Source organism: Podarcis gaigeae, assembly GCF_964106915.1.
Source record: "Podarcis gaigeae genome assembly, chromosome: 1".
NCBI classification, from domain to species: domain Eukaryota; kingdom Metazoa; phylum Chordata; class Lepidosauria; order Squamata; family Lacertidae; genus Podarcis; species Podarcis gaigeae.
This window is the reverse complement of record NC_139678.1, coordinates 108979822-109005861: the sequence shown is the minus strand read 5'-3', so window position 1 is coordinate 109005861 and position 26040 is coordinate 108979822. Positions and strand designations below refer to the sequence as shown.

The 26040-nt window shown below is 43.7% G+C and overlaps 1 protein-coding gene and 1 long non-coding RNA gene across 8 annotated transcripts; both read left to right on the top strand.

Moving 5' to 3' along the window:
- The first annotated feature begins 309 nt into the window (after nt 1-309).
- On the top strand, nt 310-25778 carry SLC38A11 (solute carrier family 38 member 11). 7 transcript variants are annotated; one of them, XM_083711603.1, is made up of 12 exons: nt 310-330; nt 7897-8014; nt 8468-8542; nt 10735-10869; nt 11726-11791; nt 12905-13014; nt 14018-14097; nt 19209-19279; nt 20804-20965; nt 23233-23345; nt 24751-24882; nt 25367-25778. In XM_083711603.1, the coding sequence occupies exons 1-12, from the start codon at nt 325-327 to the stop codon at nt 25631-25633; spliced, it is 1335 nt and encodes a 444-aa protein (XP_083567729.1). In that variant the 5' UTR covers nt 310-324; the 3' UTR covers nt 25634-25778. The 7 variants fall into 7 exon arrangements, with proteins under 7 accessions (XP_083567729.1, XP_083567732.1, XP_083567728.1 ...); XM_083711606.1 differs by lacking the exon at nt 310-330 and adding an exon at nt 1891-2036; XM_083711602.1 differs by lacking the exon at nt 310-330 and adding an exon at nt 2691-2728.
- On the top strand, nt 14106-19150 carry LOC310833830. Its single transcript, XR_014558952.1, has 2 exons — nt 14106-15602; nt 15978-19150. It is a non-coding gene; the product is annotated as an uncharacterized lncRNA (long non-coding RNA).
- Nucleotides 25779-26040: the final 262 nt, after the last annotated feature.

Sequence of the window (26040 nt, the reverse complement as noted above, 5' to 3'; positions counted from 1 at the left end):
CTTAGCTCCATTAATTTCAGTGGTTCTACATAGAATAAAACTGAGTTAATGGGCACATAATTGTAGGGGTATATAATTGGAAATAATTTTTACCTCAGCCTGCGCCCAGGGCATTTAAGTTTAGGGTTTGACATCTGAAAGGCTATCCTAGAACAAGCCACAAATTAGAACAAGCCCTCTGGAGGAGGGAAACTGAGAAGAGGGGGGTGCCAATGAATAATAGAGTTGTTTGTATAACACCGCTCTGAAGATCTGAAAGTCTGACTTGATGCGAGTGGGATGAAAGGGATGTAAGGGAGAAGAGAAGACACAAGCTGCATCGGCATGCAAGTAAGTCATGAGAAAAGGAGCCATGTGACTCTGCAAAGAGGGGGGAAAGACAAAAAGACCTCCTTTCCTCTCTGACCTGCTTTTTTTAAAAAAAATTAAAAAATGAATGAACGGGCACAGTATAATTAGCATTTTCACATAGCGCATGTCATCATCACATGGCACTTTGGAAATCCCTGCTTCCTTAATAGGTCTAAACTTGACTCAGAGATATCCAAACATAACTGAAGTTGCTTGGGATGAGGTTGTCAGTGGCTCTGTGCAAAGGAAAGCAAACTCCCACCCCCAACAGCGGTTGGGTGAGCCTTTCAGTTGCCACTGAATCATTTGGAGTGTCTGGGATTCCCACCCCTGTTGTGCAGCTTAACTCTGGAGTTATTACTCAAAACGAATAGAAGTGGATTGCTTGCGGACTGCGATGCAAGAGACAGGTCGGGAAATGGTTTCCAGGAGACTGGGAGGCACAAACCACAATGTGACTTGGGTGTTCTTTCGTCTGTGACAACACTCCAGGACAACTTGGCCAGATAATTTTGTCTTTAGGACACACAGTCTAGCTGCTCCCGAGTACAAGTGGATCAAGACGTTCTCTCTTCCCCTTAAATGAGGATTCTGCTCATTTAAATAAGCTGTGTCCTGTACAAATTGGATTTGTTACGTGAATTACATCTCTGAATTTCTGAAGCTTTTCGTGCTTCAGCCACAACAAACCACCTTCCCCTTCCACCCCACCCCCCAAATCTGGAAGCTCAAAATAACAACAGATAAAAGCATTATACATGCAGGCAAAACGTTATAAAATAGAAAGGATATAATCAGAAAAGCACAATATTTAGGATGGCTGTGTGGGTTGCAGGACTGTGTTTCTCTTCCAGCCTTAGAAATGGAGACAACGTGGGGTGGGGGGAGAATACATAACAAGAAATAAAAATATCGATATTGTGGGCAGCTGGCAGAAATGACTAATGCAGCAAGTGGTAGCTTAGAAACAAAACAGAGGGATCTTTTGGAGCCTGTGGCATTTCACAGAGGGTGACTGTCTGATGCAAAGGTTGCCACAGTTTTCTACCTGAAGAAGTGGAATTTTCCTATGCTGGGTTTGTGACCCAGAGGCCCTTGCAGCTTTGGAAGCCGTTTTTCAGATTTTCAAATTTTATTTTAAATACCTAATGTTTAAAAAAGGTTGTGTTCTTTCTCACACACCTTACAGGCAAAAGATACCAGGTCCAACCCCCCAAATCTCCAGCTATGAGGATCTCAGGTAGTGTTTGATTAGACAGGCCTCTACCTGAGACCTTGGACAGCCACTGGCCAGTCAGAGTAGACAATACTGGCCTAGACAGACAAAACCCGAGCTTATATAAGGAAGCATTCTGTGATCATAGTCAACATGTGGGAGAATTCAAGAGAGAACTGAGTCACAAAGTGGGGTTTTAAATTAATTTGTGTTTTGACAAGGGTCCATCTTGTCAAATTCGCCTAGTTACGGTTTGCATGACTACACCCACTGAGAGCACATAGAAGGCAGTCTGGGATAGGGACTCAATGGTCTATTCATCCTACCAAGTCCTGGCAAATGTTCTCTGTCCCGTACTGGGAACCAAAACCTAAGAAGGTGCCACTGTTTGGGTGGACATGAAATCCCAGAGAATGTACCTGAAACCCCTGATGTTGTCAGGCTTTTCAGAACATTGTGGATTAAATTTGTAAGTCTTCTCATGTGCATTTCCCATTTTTTCTATTTACACACAAATTACCATCATACAAAGATTATGTGGATACTTCCCAACCTTTACCTTCCATGGCATTCTTAACAAACCTACCTTATGCTGCATATCAGTATATAACCCCTCCCTAGTATTCTCATTGTAATTCAGGGGTAGGCAACCTAAGGCCCGGGGGCCGGATGCAGCCCAATTGCCTTCTCAATCCAGCCCACAGACGGTCCAGGAATCAGCGTGTTTTTACATGAGTAGAATGTGTCCTTTTATTTAAAATGCATCTCTGGGTTATTTGTAGGGCATAGGAATTCGTTCATCCCCCCCCCCCAAAAAAAAATATAGTCCACCCCACCACAAGGTCTGAGGGACAGTGGACCGGCCCCCTGCTGAAAAAGTTTGCTCACTCCTGTTGTAATTCTTCATTGTGTTTAACTGTTGTTTATACAATTACTCCACTTGCAGATTGGGTTTAGTATTGTATTTTTTTTAAGTATTCCCCAAAACTATCCCATTCACCCTCATAAGTCATAAGTCATTTTTTATTGGGTGCAGACAGGGCTTTTTTCAGATGGAACTCTCTGGAACTCAGTTCCAGTCCCTCTCAGGTGGGCGTCATTGCCATTATAAGAGAACAAGGGATTTTCCTAGAAAAATAGCACTGGATGCAAAGATCCATGGTAAGAATTATACTGGGAAAATGGAACCATCCAAAGTAAAAAGTATACAAAAAGTTATATTCTGACAGGACCCACCAGAATGATGTCATAAACCAGCTTTATCAAATTACCAGAAGGCATTCGTTGTTGGTATTATTATTATTATTGCTACTACACTTTTCAACTATTTAGTTTCTTCTTTTTCTTCAGCTTTCTACTAAAAAGAGATCAGCATACAAAGAGATCAAAATAACTTTAAAGGGTTAGTCTTCTTTTAATCTGAAGGAGAACTGCTAGATTTCATTTTCAGTCAGTCAGTCAGTCAGTCAGTCAGTCAGTCAGTCAGTAATTTCATTTTGTTCTTTGGTATGAGCTTCATGTGAACAGCCCACCCATGCTTGACTCGGTGCCCCCTCCCCACACACAATGCATAAAATAATTGCAGTACTGTGGACCATTGCGAACCGCACAGATCTCAAATTTGAAATTAAAATTTTTGTGACAAGACGGAATGCTGTTCTTCAGTTGCAGCAACAAGATCCATCACACCTTGGGGGGGGGGGGATGGTTCACAAAAGCCTTTGGGGTTTTAAAAAAATATTGTTATTTTGCACTGCTTCAAAGCCACCAGTTTCATGTGAAGTGATCCCATTTTGACCTCTGCGGTCTATCATAAGCCAGCCATGTATAATAACAGTGGGAAATCTATGCAGTTGCAGTGAGGGAGGGAGGGGGAAGAGGCATAAGCTGCTGCCAAGTGGAAGGTTTTCCTTAAGGTTCTGAGCCCGTCAGCTGACTGGTCACACACAGTACAGAATGCTTCTGAGCGTGTAGCTTTGAATGGAACTGATCGGGGGTGTCTGATTATTAGGTTCCTGGGATATATGGACAGCCCATATTTAGCAAGGCAATTGGGATATTCCCTATCTGGTCAAGAGGCTTTTTTCCTAGGCTTCAGGATTCAATGCAGCTGACCATTTAGGGAGTCCCCATAATCTCCTTTATCAAGTAGAGGGCACCAACCAAGGTGGGCTAGAAAAATGGCTGTCTGGCCTGTGCCCTCTCCCCAGCAGAGGAGATTTTTGTACACATTTAGTAATAAATTGACCTTTTGAAATAGGCCACCTCCTCAGCTCATCCATGTTTTTTTACAACTATTGGAAACAAGGGTTTGAAAAGTGCAGGGAGCTTCCACAAATACAAGCTGGAAAAGTGATGGGGGTTGGGTCAATGTGGCTTTACCATTCTTAATGCCAACAACCCCCTCCCTCGTGAGGTCTACGAATCTGCGGCCCAATCAAACAATTACAGGCAGTAACAATGTATATTTTAGAGACAGTAAAGGTAAAGGGACACCTGACCATTAGGTCCAGTCATGGCTGACTCTGGGGTTGCGGCGCTCATCTCACTTTATTGGCCGAGGGAGCCGATGTACAGCTTCCAGATCATGTGGCCAGCATGACTAAGCCGCTTCTGGTGATCCAGAGCAGCGCAGGGAAACGCCGTTTACCTTCCTGCCAGAGCGGTACCTATTTATCTACTTGCACTTTGACGCGCTTTCGAACTTCTAGGTTGGCAGGAGCAGGGACCGAGCAACGGGAGCTCACCCCATCATGGGGATTCGAACCGCCGACCTTCCGATCGGCAAGTCCTAGGCTCTGTGGTTTAATCCACAGCGCCACCCGTGTTTAGAGACAGTAGCATGAATATATTTTATACTTATTTCAAAGTCCCCAAAATAGCATTGTAGGTGATCAGAGAGGTCAAAACAAGAACAAACGAACACAATGAGAGTTAAAAGAGAAGAGATGATGAAATATATGGACAGACTCAGTGAACCAGAAACAATTAAATTGTTTTTAAGGAATTGCCTCTAAACTCTGCTTTACCTTGTTTGCACACGCCTCTTAGTTAAGAAGGCATTGAACAAAGGAAACAGACCTTTTGTAAGGATAACAAAACACATTTGTTTGCTAAGCTCATGGAGGTTCTTTCCATGATTTTTCCTGCATTTGGTGACTCACTAAAAACGACAGGTAACTATTGGGTGGGAAATCCGGTCACTTGTTAAAAGGTTCCTGAGGGTTACCTGGTATTTGATGAAAACTGCTACGCCAAAACCAAATGGTACTTTGGGAAGTATAAAATGATCACATGCCTCATGTATAAAAGAGGCAGCTTCAACCTCAGAATTTCCCTGCATTTTCTATTTCAGCTAGTAAACAGGATGGTGTTGTGAACTTTAATTTCACAAATCTGTTGATAACTCTCAGAAACCAGAGGCTGGGCTGGATATCATATGCCCGACAAAATATCAGAGCAGCTCACTGGTGATATTGACTATTCATATGAAAAACAAGGCCAGTCAACATTCACCGTGAAGTAAATCTCTGGTTGCTGCTACCGGTTCTTCATGCCTATATAGGTACTCTAGGAGCATTCAAAAACTAACCAGTACTTTGTGTGTATTCCTTTTTTCACACCTGACTTTTCAATCCAGTTTTGTTTTGTTTTGAAATCTTATTTATTTAATCTCCCATAATAAGATAGGTACATATACATATTTGTAACCAAAAAAGAGAGATATGAAACAATCACTAAAAAAAAAAAATAACAGAAGAAGGAAAGAAAAAGAATCACCAACAATTACCCTATGGGGAGGGGAGTTGCTGTGGGAACAAGTTAGGGCTTCTTCAGTTTTGTTCAGTTTATGCAGGTCCAGGATCCAATGTTTCATCATCAGGCTTGGCAGCTACCTATCTATCAAGCATTCCCAATGATAGCATCTCCTACCAGCGAAAGACTGGAAAGGTGGCCAATTTGTCTTTACTTCTCAGTTTTGACCTCAGTTTTGTTCGAACCATTCCGTTCTGGTCGTGCTTTGTTGCAAGGAAGACACGAGACTTTCTTCTTCGTGAACTGCATAGCTAAAATATGGGAAGCACTTCCTCAGATGCGGCCATAGCCACCAAGATAAAAAGGTAAAGGGACCCAAGGCTCTTAATTTGGAGAATTAGGCTACGAATGGCCTCTAGCCATGATGGCTCAATGAACTCTACTCTCCGTGGGCATATCCAGCATTTATTGGGGGGGGGGCAAGCTTAGTTTTTTTGGGGGGGACAGGACAGAGTTACCTGCGGTGCAATTGGTTAGTTTTAATATTTTTATTTATTTGCTTGATTTAGAGGGGCAGCTGCCGCCCCTGCGCCCACCCACCCCCAATCCCAGCTACGCCCATGTTGACCCTGGGAGTCCCTTTCCAACTCAACAATTCTGATATAAAATGGGCGGACTGCCGAGCTGCCCTCCTGGATCTCCGCTGGCCTTCCGACACTCCCCATTCCCCCGCCCCCCACTTTTCGGGCTCCCTTCCAACTGGCGCTCCTGGGAGTGGAGATCACGCTGCTCCCTCCGCCCGCGGGAGGCCTGGCCATTCCCAGGCGCGCACGTGCTGCCGCGTCCCGATCCGGAACCCGGGAGCCGGCGCGCTCTTCTCCCTCGGCGTCCCCAGCAGCCCCTGTCCCGCCGCCTCGCTCCGTTCATGAGAGCTGCAGGCGGGATTCGGAAAGGGGCCGCCTTGGGAAGCCGGGCAGGGCGAGCCAGCCGCCATGGAAGAGCTCGCCCAGCGCCCCGCGTCGCCCGCCACCAGCCCTGCCCACCCGGTAAGCCGCGCGTCTTCTTGGGAGCCTAGGACGTTTTCTTAATTTCTCCTCGCCTTTCAACTGGTCCCTAGGCTAGGAAAGCAAACTCCTCCTTTCTCTTTAAAAAACACAACCTCGCTTATTTCAGAGTTGGAAGAGTTTATCCAACCCTCTGCCATGCAAGAATAGCATGGGAATCGAACCCGTGACTTTGGCATGATCAACGCCGCACTCTAACCATCTGAGCTAGCTATGACTTGTCCGCTCAGTCCACCGGAGCCTGTCTTTGCATGCCAAAAGAGTCTGTAACTCCTCCAGGGTTTGAGACCCATTGGCTACCTTCACCTGGTTTAGCCACCTAGTCAAAGCTCTTTCCTGGGGTGTTAGGGGAGGGGTAGTACCTCTGGTGGGGGACATGTCTGGGGTACTTTGGCCCCCACCCTGCACTCAAGTCTCACCTGTGGCTCATAGAAACTGTTAGTGTGTGACAGTGGCCATCCTCCACCCCGTAACTAAGATAAAACACAATGTATATTTATATAATGTTACACAGTTATGGCCTGCATGGGGAGAAGGGGTATTGTGGTAACAAAATGTTTCTGATAAATGACGATCAGGTGGTGGGTGCCAGCTCTCCTTAGATTTAAAATAACACCCTTTGCTGTTCAGATATACCACCCTGCGAAGCACATTGGACTTGCAGCACAATCCTGTGCGAGTTTACTCAGAAGAAATTAGTCGAACTACCATCTGATGGGGCTAGTAAGTGTGTTTAGGATTGAATCGTTAAAGCAATTAAAGGTTTAAAAGTACCTGCCCTAGGATCTTAGGGTAAAGGGCAGGAAATTTTCAAAAACACTTCAAAACCAATATACTTTCAAAATCTAGTCCTTATTCTGATGCATACAAAATGCCAGCCTGGATAGCTCAGTTGGTTGGAGCTTGGTTCGATCCCTGTATGGGACAGCTGCAAGGTAAAGGACCCCTGTACGGTTAAGTCCAGTAAAGGCGACTATGGGGTTGCAGCGCTCATCTCACTTTCAGGCTGAGGGAGCTGGCGTTTATCCACAGAAAGTGTTCCGGGTCATGTGGCCAGCATAACTAAACCGCTACTGGTGCATGGAGGACCGTGACGAGTGCCAGAGCACAAGGAAATGCCATTTACCTTCCTACCACAGCAGTACCTATTTATCTACTTGCTCTGGCGTGCTTTCAAACTGCTAGGTTGGCAGTGGGGATTCGAACTGCCGACCTTCCGATCAGCAAGCCCAAGAGGCCCAGTGGTTTAGACCACAGCGCCACCTGCAATGCATATTGCTGCATTGCAGATGGTTGGATGAGATGCTCCTCAAGGTCCCTTCCAATTCTATGACTGCCAAAATTTTCCATGTCACTTGGTATGTGTTTGTTTTAGGAAGGGAAGCCCTTCCAAAACCAAATCCTTGTATTTTTAGTTTTGTTAAATGATTTTTAAAAAAAATTGTGGTTGTTTTTTTTTTTTAAGTGAATATATTTTAGACTGACATCAATGCTACTTTGTTGTAATAGGAGGAAATGGATGAAACAACAACCTTGGTTTGTAAACCAAGAAACAAAGGAGGAACTAGCAACCTCTCATCAGCTGCTTTTAATGTCATCAACTCTATCATAGGATCTGGTATGATAGGTAAATGCATCAGTTTATTATTCATTCCAGTTAATTACTATAAAATTCACTCCAGTTTATTATTTTGTTGGACTTACTATCAATCATATTTTTGGGAGTTGTAATTTTATTACAGTAGTGCAGATTAATGTCGATCAAGATCAGGGATCCCAATGGGCTGTTTATATATTTAAAATTTGACTTTGTCAATGGCTTGCTTTACATGACACAGTAAGCCATACTGCAGCTTCCTGGGACCTTACAAATAGGTGGACGTACAGATAGGAACTCACAGCCACTTCCCTCCAGATTCAGGAGCCGATGGCATTAGCTTCCTGTGGCTTGGGTTTCCTCAGATGTTAAGTAGCCCCTGGGAAGATGGGAGCGGAGCTGGGAGCATCAGCAAGTGGCAAGTACTTGGGGAGGGGGGAGAGAACCTCCAATCTAATTTGTTTGTTTGCATTGTTTTCACAGGCCTGCCCTATTCTCTGAAGCAAGCTGGCTTTCCATTGGGAATACTGTTGTTGTTGGCCGTTGCCTATATCACAGGTATTGCCTACAAAGTGGCCGTTGTCATTCAGTAGAGAGAGAGGTCCGGGAATTAAGATGGGCAGAATGTGCAAAATGTTTTCATTGATACGAGAAGTCCTAAATTAGGCATTCTTCTCTCCACGCAAGCGACTCTGCTTGGAGAGAGAGCCCCTCTGTGGTGTCCCCAACATGCTCTGCCCCCCTCACTGTCCACACATTGGGGAAAGGTCTGAAGGGGAAATTTTGGGTGCATGTGGGCTTCCCCTATGGGCTCAATTTCTGCAGAATCCAGCTTTCAGCTCACAGGAACAGATTGTATGCATTAGGTAGCTTTCTATTCTTCATATCTTCCCCAATGTGTTGGCAGCATATGGGTGGGGCAGTCAGGGGACACAACAGTAGGGCAGGGCTTGCCTATAGAGCCCCACTGTCTCTCCATGCAGTGTTTCTGAAGTGTCACACTGGGACACGGGTGGCGCTGGTGGTCTAAACCACTGAGCCTTTTGGGCTTGCCGATCAGAAGGTCGGCAGTTCAAACCCACAACGGAGTGAGCTCCCTTTGCTCTGTCCCAGCTCCTGCCAACCTAGCAGTTCGAAAGCACACCAGAGCAAGTAGATAAATAGGTACTGCTGTGGCAGGAAGGTAAACGGCATTTCCGTGCGCTTTGGTTTCTGTCACAGTGTTCCATTGTGCCAGAAGCAGTTTAGTCATGCTGGCCACATGACCTGGAAAGCTGTCTGTGGACAAACGCCGGCTACATTAGCCTGAAAGCGAGATAAGCGCCGCAACCCCATAGTCACCTTTGACTGGACTTAACCATCCAGGGGTCCTTTGCATTTTACCTTTACTCAAGTGTACAGGAAAAGCGCTTAATCTTCTGGGGTGATTTTAAAAAGTAGAGCACTGCTGCACTGGATGTCCTTTCCTATGCGATATTAGGATACCACGAAAGAACACAGGGCTCGGAGAGGATCTTCCTAGTGAATGGAACAATGGCTTTCTGGAACAGGAACAAGAGATGATTGCAAGCATTCCCATCCACCTTTCACATAGCCTAGTGCAGAGGACACTAAACCAGGGTTTTCCAAACTGGGGGCCTCTAGCTGTTTTTGGGCTACAACTCCCAACATCCATAGCTAGCAGGACCAGTTGTCAGGGATGATGGGAACTGTAGTTCAAAAGCAGCTGGAGACCCAAGTTTGGGAAACCCCGCTCTAAAGCATAGTTTCCCCTGTGAACTAGGATTGCAATCTGTGGTTTGCAGTTCTGGTTTGTAGTGAGCAGTTAAACCACGGAATCTCTGTTGTAGAGAATCAGTTAAGGACACAATGTAATTCATAGTATGCAATTAATATTGCATTTTTTTGGGGGGGGGGATCTCTATTCTACCCATTATTACAGAAAATGCCAATCTATTATACATCAGTTCCATGTGCTTTGCTGACTTATTATATTCCCTTATTAATCCTTGTGAACAAAGTTTAAAACTATATGTGACTCTGTCTAGGTGCAGTGGCAAATTAGAGTCAGGGAGACCCATGTTCAAATCCCTACTCACTGAGCAATCAGGGGCCATTACCGTAAATGTCTCTCAGCCTCACCAACCTCACAGAGTTGTTGTGAGGATGAAATGGGGTGGGAGAGAATCGTTTTAAAAATAATTTGTACTAAAGCTTGTACCCTAGCCATGCTAGCAGACCTCAGGGCAGCCCCTTTGCTCCTATATCCTGCTGCTTACATGGGCACGAACTGGGCTGCTAGTTAGCAGCACTGGAAGGAGCCTGTGACTCTGAAGATGGATATGGAATGCTAATTGACACCACCCAATGCAGCCTGCGAGGGCACATGTGGATTGAAAGAACGATCCACTGGCCTGGCAGTAACAGGGATCAAAGGCAGCTCTCCTTGCCTGACCTACAAAATAAATAGGTCAGCTCTCTGGAAATAATTGCAGAAGAGATCTCTAGCAATGCCTCCCCTAATGGACACTGGAGATGTAGTTGTGTTACCAAGACATTTTTCTTTGGTTTCCCGCAGGTTTTGTGTAAGATCTCCTTTCCCCTGTTATTCTGTGTTCCCAGGTATTCTCCATGGTGACTTCTTTCAGTCTGATTTAAAAATAAAAATAAAAAAATCAAGAGAATAATGCATTAGAAATTGATCCCAAAGAGATAGTTTTTAATAGAATGCTTCTTGTTCTCCTCAACAGATTATTCTATTATCCTGTTGATTAAAGGAGGGAACCTTTCTGGAACCAACAGCTACCAGGCTCTGGTCAATAAAGCATTTGGTTTTGTAGGGTACCTAATTCTCTCAGCTCTCCAGTTCTTATACCCTTTCATTGGTAAGGTCACCTTGCAGATGCATTAAAGAACAATGCCTTTTTGCAGCCTATAAAAGAAGAAGACTGGAAGCCCCTGTGGTGTAGTGGTTAGGGTGTTGGACTAGGACCTGGGAAACCAGGGTTCAAATCCCCACTTGGCCATGAAGCTCTCACTGAGTGACTTTAGGTCGTCACTGTCTCTTAGCCTAACCTACCTCACAGGGTTGTTGTAGGGATTAAATGAGAAAGGAGAAAACCATGTACACCACCTTGAATTCCTTGGAGGAAAAAGTGGGATGTAAATGAAATACAGAAATTGGTCCAGGCTTATCCTTTAATCTTCCCCTTTGTTTGGCTGGAACCCTGGATGGTGAAAGAAGGGCTCTTAACAGCACCCCCATGCACTGATAATTCGCATGAGAGGGGTTGCGGGGTCACCAGACTTGGAGTCAAGAGGTGAGGGCTCCTTGTGTGGCCCTAGAAGCCCCTCATACAGACACAGTGGGGGCAGACCCTTTGGGTCTGATAGAGCAGGTGACAGTAGATGGGACCAGAGCCAATGGCAGCCAGAGCCAACACATTCTAGTGTTGCTTCCATCCTCCTTTGCTGAGCTGTGCAAGGGCATCAGTGAGAAGGAGGAGGAGGAGTAAGGAAGAGGTTGGTTTTAAGGAAGAAGGCAGGCAGGCTTCCTGTTTTGAAATGAGCCCCATCAAGTTTGGTGGTTAAATTCGCCTAAAAGTATTGAACATAAAATACATTTCATGTTCGGAGAAGGCATAGTTTTTCAATGACACAGTTTTGTTCCACATAGTGTATGCTTAGGTTTCGTTTTATCTTTTCAAAGTGTTATTAACGAAGTAGCTTCTTCTTTTAAAGCCATGATTAGTTACAACATTATAACAGGAGACACTTTGACTAAAGTCTTCCAAAGAATTCCTGGCGGTGAGTCGATCAGTTTTTGTTCTTCCTGATTAATAAATGTTTTTACTTAACTTGCTAGGAAAGTTGATCAAAATATTTGCCCACGAATTGAATATTGTAAAGGGCTGTGACACTCACCATAAGTTATGCATACTTTTTTATTTTCTTGGTATATCTTGGCGGTTCAGATTTTGGTACAGTGGTACCTCGGTTTATGAACTTAATCCATTCCAGAAGTCCATTCTTAAACCAAAACCTTTCTTAAACCAAGGCGCACTTTCCCTAATGAGGCCTCCCGCCGCCAGTGCCCGTCCACCATTCGGATTCTTCCACCTGCATAACTAAGGCTGCAGTCCTACACATACTTTGGGAGCATTGAATTAAATAGGACTTCCTTCTGGGTAGATATGCCTAGCATTTATGGTGTTCTTCATAGTCTGCAATCACTTTCTCCAATCATATATGACTGCAGTCTGTTGCTTGTCATCCATCACATATGGCGCCTGCAACCACACTGTTATTTGCACAAAATCTAAATTTTAACATTCAGTTAGCAATAAAAGCATGGCAGTAGAGATCATTTCTATGAAGCAAACATGCATACATTTATTTGCATTATTTAATATGGAGTACACCATTCATTATACTGGGTATAAATAATTGCTATAAGTTTATTGGCTTAAGTTTTTTGAAAAAAGACTTGTGCTTGTAAACTTTGTGCTTTATAATACCTCCTTTTTATATTAATATTAATAATTGGGGAAATGCTGAAGCATTCTGTACATTATGTATTGGTGTAATCCTATAATGTTTTCTTAAAAGTAATCCTCACTGAGTTCAATGAGGTATATTCCAATGACACGGGATTGCAGACTGAGTTTTTGTAATATAACTCCTTAGCATAAATGTTGTTGGCAAGTATTTTGAGGTGCTTTGTCCTAAATACTGTTGGTGCTATATAAATATTCCAAAATTCGCACATTTTTTGTTCCCCTCCTACCTGTCCTCATTTCATGAACAGATTTTTAGACATTCAACACATTAAAAAATCATGTACATTTCACATTTAATGAGCAACCTAACATCCATTTCTTACAGAAATATGCATCTTAACATTTCTCTCTTTTTTTTAAGCAGTTGATCAAGACAATTTGCTCATTGGTCGCCATGTCATCATTCTCTGTGTCACCATCATCTTCACCCTGCCTCTTTCCCTCTTTCGAAATATATCAAAATTGGGGAAGGTAAATCATTACTGTATAGAAATTAACTTATCCATTAGCGTCAGATCAAACTTCTTCAACCTGTGCTCTCTGAGGTGTTTTGGGCTACGTCAGACCTGACCAGCATGGTCAGTTGCCAGGGACGATGGGAATTGTAGTCAAAAGCATCTGAGGAACCAAGTTGGGAAGGTTGACCTTGGTTGATAACTGGGGTAAGAGTTTTAACACATGGGAGGAGAAAAAGATTGAACAGACACATTGTGTCAGGCATAGTTACAGATAGGTAGCCGTGTTGGTCTGCCATAGTCAAAACAAAAAAATTTCCTTCCAGTAGCACCTTAAAGACCAACTAAGTTAGTTCTTGGTATGAGCTTTCGTGTGCATGCACACTTCTTCAGATACATTCTTCAGTGTGTATCTGAAGAAGTGTGCATGCACACGAAAGCTCATACCAAGAACTAACTTAGTTGGTCTTTAAGGTGCTACTGGAAGGAATTTTTTCTGTTTTGACTATGTCAGGCATAGGCAAACTCGGTCCTCCAGATGTTTTGGGACTACAACTCCCATCATCCCTGACGACTGGTCCTGATAGCTAGGGATGATGGGAGTTGTAGTCCCAAAACATCTGGAGGGCTGAGTTTGCCTATGCCTGCATTATGTGTTTTGAGGGTTATCAAAATGTGTCACATGGTATGACATTGCAGCATGGAAGGTATCCTCTGTGTGATAAATGTGATAGCCATAGGTAGATAAACATGGCTTAAAGGCATATCATGCAGCCACCTTATTGAAGCTAAGCTGGTCCTAATATGGATGGAAGACTGGAATCCAAATACTTTCTGTTCTGCCTTTCCCCCTCTTTTGTATATACATTTTGAATGGCAGGTCTTTTAATTATACTGGCTGTCACCCATGGAAATGTCCGTTCTCTCTTCTTTGACAAATGAGATTATGCTTTCGGAAATTCTAAAATGTTTGACCACTAATGGGCATAATCGGCTAATGCTTTTATTGTTATTCACAGGTATCATTGGTTTCTCTGATTTTAACTGTCCTCATCCTGGTGTTTGGGATTATAAGGGCAATCACATTTAGTGCACAGGTGTAAGTAATCTTGTCATTTCTCGTTCATAATCTCTCTGGGAGAAATAAAGGTCACGGTTAGAGGCAGTTGGTGCTTTGTAAGAGAGCTGGATTCAGCTTGAGGGAGAGCTGAGTTTGCATGTTTTGTTTTAAGATACAAAAGAAGGCCTCTTGTGGCAGTAAACCCAAATTGCAGGAAAGTTGCAGCACGGCAACATCACTTTGAATTACGCTTGGTGATTTGGTGAATCACGGTAGTGATGGAAAGGGCCTTTTCTGATTTTTTCAGCCCACACAGCTGCCATCTTGATTGGTGTTCACAATAAAAATGGCTGGGGGAAAATCCAAACCCACTGAAACAATACAGAAAGAGAAGATGACAGGGAAAATAATGCTGCCTAGTCATAGGATATTTCATTGGTGCTCTCCAGAAAATATCGCTTGACAATGAGACAAAGAATCTATTCAGATGTAATGCAGATGCTCCATCAAGCGATGGTTTGTTTGTGGCAAATGAGCAGTGAGTTCAGGTGGTGCTGACACTATGACAAAGAAATGAGCTTGAGTGCCCCCACCTCCACTTGTGCTACAGACGTAAGAGGGTGACTTCTTGGCTCCTTAATCAGTTTCCCATGATGCCTGAACTGAAACCAGTAGTGTAGACATAGGGAACTGCATCTCAAGTACATTTTTCTTTTTCAGAGCTCGCACACCAGGATAATTGACAAACTGACCTTGCTTTGGCACTTTTATCTAGCTCCAAGGGCCTTCTGGTGGTTCCCTCACTGTGAGAAGTGAGGGTACAGGAAACCAGGCAGAGGGCCTTCTCAGTAGCGTCACCCACCCTATGGAACACCCTCCCACCAGATGTCAAGGAAATAAACAACTATCTGACTTTTAGAAGACATCTGAAGGCAGCCCTGTTTAGGGAAGTTTTTATTGTTTAATGTGTTATTATGCTTTTATATATGCTGGAAGCTGCCCAGAGTGGCTGGGGCAAATAACACAATTATTATTGTTGTTATAAGGAAATAAGGAGGCTTCCAAGTTTGTTTGTGACTGATTAGCGACTAAGGGATGAGGGAAATAGCCATGCAGAGGCTGGGTATTACTCACCTTTTCTTTAATAGAGTGCCTACTTTACACTAGCCGTTTAAATAGTAACCCGGTAAGATTGTTCTTATTCCTAACTAAAAGCTGAAAGTTGTGTTTCAGAGGGCTGAAGGTCAAAGCTCAGTATAGTTTGCAAGTTGAACCTTACAAACCTGCTGAGTTCACTGGAGCTTATTCCCAGGAAACTAGGACTGCAGTCATATTGAGCCTAATAAACTGGGCATTAGCAGTTTCCAACTGTTGCTTGCATTTTTGGGCTCTAGTTGGGAATATGGCTATGGGAGCAGCCATGATGAACTTTTTCCACTTAGGAAGCTGTCTAATAGTAAATCAGCTCAGTATTGTCTACCTTGCCTGGCAGCGTCTCTCTATGATTCTGTGTCTCTATGGGTCTCTCTCAAGCCTACCTGGGTGTTATGTACTGAGTTGAATAGGATCCAAACTGCAGCAGTCTGATTGGTCCTAGAACAATAGGATCCAAAAGGCAGCAGTCTTATTGGTCCTAGAACAATAGGATTCAGAATGCAGCAATCTGATTGGTCCTAGAACAATGCAGCAGTATGATTGGTTGGCAGGAACCAACCAATCATGCTCCAGAGAGAAGTGAATCCACAACCTGATTGGCTTACAGTAGAATTCCGGAATTAGCCAATCATGTGCAGCCCATTGTGTAAATAATGTATATAAAGCAGATACTTTGAGGGGACTTGCATTCATTCCTTCTCACCACTATGAGCTGAATAAAGAGCATGAAATCACTTTGCGACTCTGAGTATATTTCACTGAAGATACCAGGGATTTAACCTGGAGCTTTTTGCAGGCAAAGCAGATGATTTTCCACTGACCGATGGTCTTTCCAAAATTTAAAATTTCAAAATTGCCATTGCATCACGTAATGGAAAAGTTAAAATTGCATGTGTTATTTATGAAATGCGGTGGGGTAGGAGGAAATGCCTCCTTTTGTTTCCATTATATTTAAACTTTTTTTCAGTGTTCTGTAGTTTCCTGACAGAAGAATTTCTTTTCTCACACCAGCCATGACCAGCAAAGGGGGTGAGGGGCAAATGTCTTATGTTTGGGTCCCTGTGGTTACTTGAAAGAATGGCATTTTTCACATACTTAAGGTGCTTTTCTTTCACATCAATTAGTCACAGAAGAGTTAAGACCTTTATTAGGGCATATTAAAAAGGAGGGGTTGAACTTTCAAAATTTCCAGAACTCTTCTTACAACTGGATGCTTCAGCGTAAAACATGGAAGGAGAGAAAGGATTCCAAACACCTTTGAAAAGCTGACCCTTTGTAATATTTTTATTAGGTCCTAGTAACTTTTGAGTTATTTTTCTCATGGACATAACAGCTGCCTGGGAGAGTGTCTTTGTGTGATAGTTAATAAGGTGGTCAGCCTTAATTCCTGCTTCAGAAAAACAGTTATACGGATGCTTAATTCTGGCGATATTTCAGCACTTTGCTTCTATTTCCTCTTGAAAGACAATGGAAATGTACACATGTATAAGGATTGCCTTAGCAACATTGTCGGGAACAAAGAATGCATCCTGTCTGGCCTGGAAATGTATATGGGTGGGAATATTGCAAATTACACACACACACACACACACACACACACACACACACACATTTTGTAAATAAGCAAAGAAACACGTATCAATACCTTGGCATTGTGTTGCTTTGAGGAAGTAAAGAGGGCCATAAATGGCACTAGCATTTATCTCCAAAGCTGGAATAATCTGCAGCATAACTGCTAATTAATAAATGGTGGGTTATTTATAAAAGAAAAGGTGGTGGCTAAGGAGCTCTGCAGGTTCTGATTGATACCTGAGAAGAGTATTGGATGTCAAAAGAAACTCTTTCTGGAGTAGGGGGAGTTTCATAGAACTGGCAAGAGTAAAAAACCTGAAGTTGCATCTTCCAAGGTAAATGGTGCTTGGAAAAGCTAATTTGTCTGCGGCAGAGATGAAGCCTGACAGCTGGGCGCTGTCCTCTGGCCTGGCAGCTGTGTCCTGCTGCTGCTTTGCAGTTCACTGAAAGTGCAGCGGCTGAGACGGCAGGTGGCAGCAGCCTCCCCTGTCAAGAGGATGAGGACTGAAGCCCCTGACTATTGAAGGTGGGCGTTCTGCTCTCTGGCAATGTTTTTATCTCATTTTGTTGCACTCCTGTTTGAAGGCAATGTATACAGTCGTACCTCGGATGTCGAAGAGAATCCGTTCCGGAAGTCCATTCGACTTCCGAAACATTCGATTTCCAAAGCACAGCTTCTGATTGGCTACAGGAAGCTCCTGCAGCCAATCGGAAACCACAGAAGCCCTGTCGGACGTTCAAAAACCAGAACACTCAACTTCTGGTTTTCGATCGTTCGGGACCCAGAACATTCGACTCCCAAGGCGTTTGGGAACCGAGGTACGACTGTACTTGCAGAATTATATTTGAAGACGCTGTATATTTTGGGAAGTAAGGGAATAATGGAAAGGTGGCATTCTCTAACCCCCTGCCCCCTGCTGGCAAGGAGCAGGATTACTTGAGGGGAGGGATCTTTTGGCCCAGTCAAATTTTGAAAAGTCAGTGCCAGCTCCCTCTTCTCGAGTTTCATCTGAACTGCTTCCAAATTCAGAGTGGTTTAAGTTCAGAAATGCACAAATGGCATGCTGTGCAAATAATTGTTTGCTGTATTGCAGTTCACAGTCCCAAGCAAAGAGCTTTAACTGTGATGCTGTTTGCTTTGGAACTTGAATTGCTTCTCCCGTGCACGGGCTTCGGTCTGTAACATCATGTAAGGGTATAGAGCTGGCATGGTGTAGTGCCTAGAGTGTTGGACTAGGACCTGGGAGACCAGGGTTCAAATCCCCACTCAGCCATGAAGCTCGCTGAGTGACCTTGGGCTGGTCAATCACTCTTAGCTTAACCTACCTCACAGGGTTGTTGTGACAATAAAAATGGGAGGAGGAGAACCCTGGTCTCCTTGGAGGAAGAGGAGGAGGAGGAGTTTGGATTTGATATCCCGCTTTATCACTACCCGAAGGAGTCTCAAAGCAGCTAACATTCTCCTTTCCCTTCCTCCCCCACAACAAACACTCTGTGAGGTGAGTGGCGCTGAGAGACTTCAGAGAAGTGTGACTAGCCCAAGGTCACCCAGCAGCTGCATGTGGAGGAGCGGAGACACAAACCCTGTTCACCAGATTACAAGACTACCGCTCTTAACCACTACACCACAAATGAAATAAATAAATAAATAAATAAATATAGAAAAGTATATAATGATGCATGGAAGGGCTTTTCCCAGGCAGCAATCGTACGCAGATTTACTCAGAAGGAAGCCTTTGGTCGGTTCAAATAAGTGTGTTTAGGATTTCAGCTTGAGAGAGCCAAAGACTACAAATCCAATTGAGCCTCTCCTATCTCACTGCACCCTTTGCCTCTGTCATTTTCTCTCTTAGTTAGAACATAGTTTGTCAGCGTTGATTTGCAGCACTGAAGGTATGAGACCCTAGGCTATTGTGCCCCCGTTGCCCTCCTTAAGATGACCCGAGGCAGGTTAACCTGAGCAGAGACAAGTCCAGAAAGCTGCAGGTAGACTGAGATGTGAAAGTTTTGCTGTTGCTAGCTATAGTTCAGATTAACAAGAAAACAGCTGGATGGCTGCAAGGTGGTGCAAGGGGGGAGCCTTTTTACTTTCCATTTCGTAAAAAAATCTCTTCAATTGACATGAGATTCCTGTGTTGCAGGGTGTTGGACTAGTTGACCCTCAGGGTCCCTTCCCATTCTACAGTTCTGTGGTTCTGTGACTGCCCTGGCAGTTTAGAGCAAGGGTGGTTAGCATGTTGCTGGGGGGAAAGCCCCCGTGACCCCTGACCAAGCTGGCTGGGGCTGATGGGAGTTAGAGTCAGTCCAAAAGTTGCTCAGCCACAGGTTCCCTACTCCTGACTTTCAGCTTTTTCTTTTTTTCTTTTTTAAAGAGTTATTCCTGGTGGAAGTGGCAACCTCTCAAATGCTGCTTTCTTTTCCAGAACCCAAACAGAAAATCCGTGGGTTTTTGCGAAGCCCAATGCAGCCCAAGCCATCGGGGTGATGTCATTTGGTATGTGCCATGTTTGGCGGCATTTCTTTAATATCTGCAGCGCATGTAGCACCCTCAGGTTCCCTTTGCATTAGTGAGATTCTTACTCTTCCAGATTTGTTTTTAGTTTTCTTACGAACTTTGATGGATTTGTGGGAACTGTCAAGCAGGGGCAGTTAACCTGTGGCCTTCTAGATGTTGTTGGACTCCATTTCCCATCATCCTCAGCCAACACAGCTGATGGCCAGGGATGATGGGAACCATATTCCAACAACATCTGGAGTACTGCCCTTTTGCTATCCCTTGGAGCTACCCACCTGATCACCATCTTTGCTGGAATAATCTGGGTCTGGTTTTGTAACGTACAAAGATAACCTTCAACCAGATTTGTCCTTTGTCTTTGTGTTAGGGGAGAACGGATCTGAATGATTACACCCTTTTTTCTACTGATCAGACCAACTTTGAAGGTTCTTCCCATTTTCTTCTTTCCCTTTGTGCTACTCTTCTAACAAGATTCCCTAATGAAGCGCTTGTTAAATTTGTTTCTTCTAACTGTGCAATAGGGCTGGGCAATAATCTCGTTTTCAACTTCATGATACATCACCAGTTAAACATTGCAATATACTGATAAATCACAATGCCTGAAATAAGGATGGAGCTATGTAGAAGCATTGGCTGGCTTCATGGTTTTTCCCACATGGTGATTTTGGTATAGCCTGTGCACACACACATACATCATGATTCACAATTTGTTGCCAGGTCAAAAATTATGAAACTGATACCACAATACGGATTTCAAACCGGTTTTGGATGATATATCAATAGATCACCCAGCCCTACTGTGCAACATTTCTGTAGTGGGAGCGTTGAGGGAAGAAAAATGCCACATCCTACAGACATTTCCGTCTGTACAGATTTTGGGAGTTAGGGAATTCCTTAGAGAGTGTTCAGGAAGGCGTTCTTGCTCCCAGAGGTTGCCACAGCAGCACCTCTACTTTATTCTGCTGTAGAACAAGTGGAGCAGGGGGAACCAACACCATCATTGGACCCAACCAAAGTCAAGCACTTTAAGGGTCAAAAGTAGGCATTATAGTAAACACATGGCTGCTGCTAGCTATTTGGTTCCCACTTCCAGTGACATCTCATGGAACTTACCCATGTCCTGATGTCACAACACAACGTGTTTTCCCTACCTTCCGCCGACAGCAGCCAATCCTGTGGTGTAGAAGCTGTGACACACAGAATGTTGTGACGTCAGGACATGGGAAAATTCTGCAAGGCAGGCTAAAGAAGTGTTCAGTAGCAGCCAAGCATTGCACATATATCTGGTTTGCCCTTAATTCTCACCAATTTCAATGGAGGAGCAAGAAACATGTACACAATTCTTCCATTGTGCTTTACTTTGGCTCAAGCCCATTGTTTTCAATAGCCTGCCTTTCCTCTGCTTTTCAGTACATTTGTCCCAAATCTAGTTGACTCAGTAATATATACTGTATATTGCACATGATTGCTTTAAAAATAAAAATACTGTTGTGCTTCTTCCAGCATTCATTTGCCACCACAATAGTTTCTTAATTTACGGCTCCCTGAAAGAACCCACACTCAGCAACTGGGCACGTGTCACGCATGTGTCCGTCTCATTTGCTGTGTTTGTCAGCTTGTTGTTCGCTACGTGCGGGTATGTGACCTTTAGAGAATACACAGAAGGTAAGTTATTCCGTTCCGGGTTATAGTTATTCTTTACCTTGGCTTTCTGACAGTTCTCACCCACATTAAGCTTTTCTCCTAGATTCCCTCACCCAAAACTGCGGGTATTCTGTGTAGGATTTACTACTGGTACACAATTCAGCATCTGCAAAACCTACTTCAAAAACAAAACCCCCAAAAAAGTATCTAGGGGACCAAAAAAGTATCTAGGGGACCTATCCCCACATGAGCAGGTTCCAGGGGCCACGTGGATGGGTGGGACCAGAGGCAAAATTGGGTGGAGAAACCCATGTAAGCTTTACCTCTGTACAGTAGCCCAGTTTTGGCACAGACTCGCACACTTCTCTCTCTCCATCCCAGCAGCCAAGAGTTCAAGGGCACATTCTAGCCAGGCAAATGCACTCAAGGAGGACCTGAAGTAGGACTGTTGAGGGATGCGACTGAAGACTGGATGTGGCCATATTTGACCCCTGGGCATGAGGTTCCCCACTCCAGCCTTATGGCTTCTTATATATCCACACCTCAGACTTATATACTGAAGAGTCTCCAAAGATAATCCTGAATTGGAAGTAGTGTATATTGCTCTAAAGAGCAAGTATAATGCTAATGATTATGAACTGGTGCTGAAGTTGTCCGTTCACATATGGAAGGTGTATTCCACTCACAGAAAGGCCAATTCCATTCCACAGAAAGGCAAACCAGGTGGAAGCCCAAGGATACTCTTCTCCTTGAGAAATCTCTTGAACAAACAGAAACATGATATTGCCAGGCTGCAGGAGCATGAGGAATTCTGTAAAACAATGTTCTTTGGCGCCATGCCAATGCAGGAATCTTTTGCCCAACATAAGGCTTGAACCCACAACCCTGAGAGGCCCGTATTCTACCAGCCAAGCCAATCCAGCTTGTACCAGATGAAGAGTAGAACAGAAATGAGGAACCTGTGGGCCTCCCATGATGTTGCTGGACTACAACTCCAGTCATCCCTGACCATTGGCTATCCTGGCTAGGGCTGATGGGAGTTGGACACACCTGGAAGGTTACAGGATGATGCCTGCTCCTGGAGTAGAAGATCACACAGAACCAGTTCTTCTCAATCTATTTACTTCCATGTCTGCAGAGAACCTTGTATGGGGGAATCTGCCTCTTGGAAGACTTACACATGAGATGGGGGAGAGGTGGATTTGGGCATAGAGCCCTGCTAGATCAGACCAAACGCCCATGAGCCCAGCATCCTGTTTTCCAGTATAGCCAGGCAGGTGCCTCTTGGGAAGCCTTCAAGCAGGACATGCGGACAATGGCTACAGTTCTTCACTTGTGCCACACCCCAGGCCCTTTGCTATAGCCGCCACATACAATCTATTATAGTTCTGTGCACAGAGTGCGAAAACCCCTAAGGTAACATTCCAACGTTCCCATAAGCACTCCTATACATAGCAAATGCTTCAGAGGTTGTTGGATATTTGAAGCCTTCCAGCTTTGATCCTGCGGCATGGGAAGTGTGTGTGCCCAGATTCCTTGCCCTGCTCTTCCTTAAGTGATTGTTCTTGTCACAAGAATAACAGCTACAGAGGAAATCTGTCTGCTTCGACCATGCGTTTTTATTCATCTTGAAAGCACCTTGCACCCTGACCCCAATTCAGATGCCAGGAATACTCCTACAGTAAAAGCAACCTTGGTGTGCAAAGGATGCTGAGCACAAGCTCGGCTGCATGATTTAGTTTTTGGAAATGATTCACACACACACACACACACACACACACACACACACACACACACTAAACCACAATAGCAGAAAATACACAAAGCCCTTCACATGCACAGCTAAGAACAAATTCTGTAGAGTGATCACAGCAGAAATGGTCTGTGCTGTTAGGGTCATACACCGAAGGCATATGTTTCAAAAATAGAAGTTTACTGTGTCTCGTGGCAAACCACTATTGAACCAGAGGGGATTTCCCAAACACATTGTGATTTGATAAGGAAAGAAAGAAAGAAAGAAAGAAAGAAAGAGGGAGGGAGGAAGGAAAGAAAGAAAGAAAGAAAGAAAGAAAGAAAGAAAGAAAGAAAGAAAGAAAGAAAGAGTGTGCCTAGAGATGCTCTTTGGAATCCAGCCAGTATCTGTGGCTGTCTAGGTTTGTTCTTTGGATCTATCAGAATTTAACTGAGAACAAATTTAAAAGTTCTCATGAATGCTTGGGTCTGTATTCACAATTTCTGTTTTCTCCTTCACATTACAAAGTTAATTTCATTGTCTGCCACTTCTTCAGGAGACATATTTGAGAACTATTGCCGAGATGATGACCTTGCCACATTTGGGAGGTTTTGCTATGGAATCACTGTCATCTTAACGTTTCCAATAGAATGCTTTGTTACCAGAGAGGTGAGTGTTAATCGCACCTGTGTCTTAGATTGCAGAGAGTCACTGTTAATTTCTGAAGCCCCCAATGCAGTGAACTGTGATAAGTGCCCAAGAATGAAGTTTTAGATGACAGTTCCATCAAATTAATGTTTTCTACACTGCTGCTACGGAAATTACAATTATGTTGTGTTGCTATAATAAGAAATCAGATGCGATGAATCCTCTTGCAGAATTCATTTCAGTCCACTTATTGACATCCTTGGCTGAAATAGACAATAGGGCATATTGGACAGAAACCTAATCAGACTGAATATTCCTCAGTTTAAGCAATGGCTGCAATGCAAGCAGACTCAGTGACACCACCCAATCTTCTTGGGTAACTGCTGGGGGCCACTCAGTGGCGTAGCGTGGGTTGTCAGCACCCGGGGCAAGGCAAGTAATTTGCACCCCCTAACCCGTGGATTTGCGCCCCCTAACCCGTGGATTTGCGCCCCCAACCCTAACCCCCAGATGTTGCGCCCGGTGCGGCCGGCCCCCCCTGCACCCTCCACGCTACGCCACTGGGGCCACTTCTTTCGGTGATGCATTCATTCATTCTGGGTGACTGCAGGGTTGGCTGCCATCTGAGTTTTCCCAAAATGTAATGCCCTGGAATTTCCATTGCTTCTTGGCATTGTGTGCAGAGGGTGGTTGCTCAAAAAAGATGGTAGCCATATTATTAAGTTAACAGCATCACATATACTAGTGACTGAAAACGGGAAGCAACAAGTGCTGTCTGGCTCAATGGAGAAGGTATAGCATATGTAACCAAGGATTCCTATTATGTACAAAATCACTTATTGTAGGATATGATAGGATGGAACTAAATCCAACAAACATTCTCTGAAATGTTTGCATCCTTTTTATAGAATGATGGAATAAGCATACGCTCATGGAAATGTAAGATTTATTTGATTATTGGTTTAGTAAATTTGTACTGTATACCACCCTGTACCCATAGATCTTGAAGCGGTTCAGAACGTAGATTAATTGACAGACATAATGTTTGTTTTCTTTTTGGAAGTACATGACCTCAGTTTGGTCCTGATGTATACTGGATCCTTAACCCTCTGCCTAGGTTTGTTTTTATTTTTTTTAAAAAAATGAAAATGAAACAAAAAACAGTCCATAATCTAAATATTGATCTATTTTTCCAGCTGTACAAAAAAATTGATACTTGGCCAATTTAAAAGCAGCTATGTGTTACTCTGGAAACGCTTTAAAAAATAAATAATTATGTGAACCTGGGTGCCTTAGGGGCAAGCGCCTTTCATTGAAGTCTCATGTTCAGTTGTAATCCATCCCTTTGGCTCGTGCATAACCCTAGGATGAGAAAATTAAAATATGCCACATCATAACAGTACTTAGAACTGTGCTTCTGTTTCAGGTCCTCGCAAACGTGTTCTTCGGTGGAAACCTTACAACCATTTGCCACGTTGCTCTGACAGTCATCGTCATTGCTTTAGCGACAAGTGTATCATTAGTGTATGATTGCCTGGGAATAGTTTTAGAGCTAAATGTAAGTGCATGGGGATTTTACAACTACTAAATTTTTGTTTTGGCTTAATGAAGTAGACTGTTTCCTCAAATTGTTATTGTGTTAATGGGATATGCTTAAGGAAGAAATTTGGTGCTGTTCTTCTTTGTGGCAAGATGATGAACTTTTTGTCTGAAGCTACAGAAATAAGTTTTTTCCCCCTGGGGAAAAATGAAGGGGCATTCTAAAGCCCCTGTTCAAGCAAAATTATTAAGTCGCTTCCTCCATTCTGAGGAGTCTTGCAGATGCCTGTTTTTGTTTTGTTTGAGTAACTGAAAAACCGCTAAGTCTTGCCCAGAGTAAGTTTTGCCCACTGAAATCATTGAACAAGTTCCTTAAGTTCACTGGTTCCTCGTTGTGATTTCCACCCCATTCCTTCTAAACTCTCTGCATAGAATTAATTTCAGGAGCGTGCCTCTGCAACACACCACAAATGCATATTTGGTGTTTTACTTCCTGCTTGCAGGGGGTGCTCAGTGCTACTCCACTGGTCTTCATCCTGCCTGCCGCCTGCTACCTGAGGTTCTCTGAGGAGCGATGGACCCATTCCGACAACCTTCTCTCTGCCCTGATCCTTACCATTGGGGTGCTGGTGATGATAGTTGGCTTCGTTATGACTGTCCTGCATCCCCAGGATTGTAGCCATGGGCAAGAAATGCCATACTGCTTCCTTGGAAATGCCTCACTCTACAACCAAACAGTCCTGTCTTCTCCGCAAACTCACCAACCCTAGGAGACAGTGCCTTCCAGAAAAGAGCAGTGCAAATATAAACTTTTTTAAAAAAACGTTTTTGTGAAGTCCATTGTGTGTTTCAGGTTTTTAAACGTACTCTTTTCCCCCCTCCAAGATATAATAAAAGTTAAACTCTGAGCTGCAAGCGTTATCGGTTTTTGCAGTTGTGAACTCTCCCTAAATTGCAAAAATGCAATATATTCTCCAGTATGTGCAGTATGTAAGCAGATACCCCATTTCTTTGGATCCAGCTGCTGTATTATTGGACAGCCTAAACTGAGAGCTGGTTTCCACTAGAAGGAGAGAAACAGTTTTTGTTGTTTACTAGTGCCTTCATATTTCCAATAGCATCACAATGGTGGTGTAAAATTCACCCCAGATTAACGGTTGATTGAGTAAAGTATGGG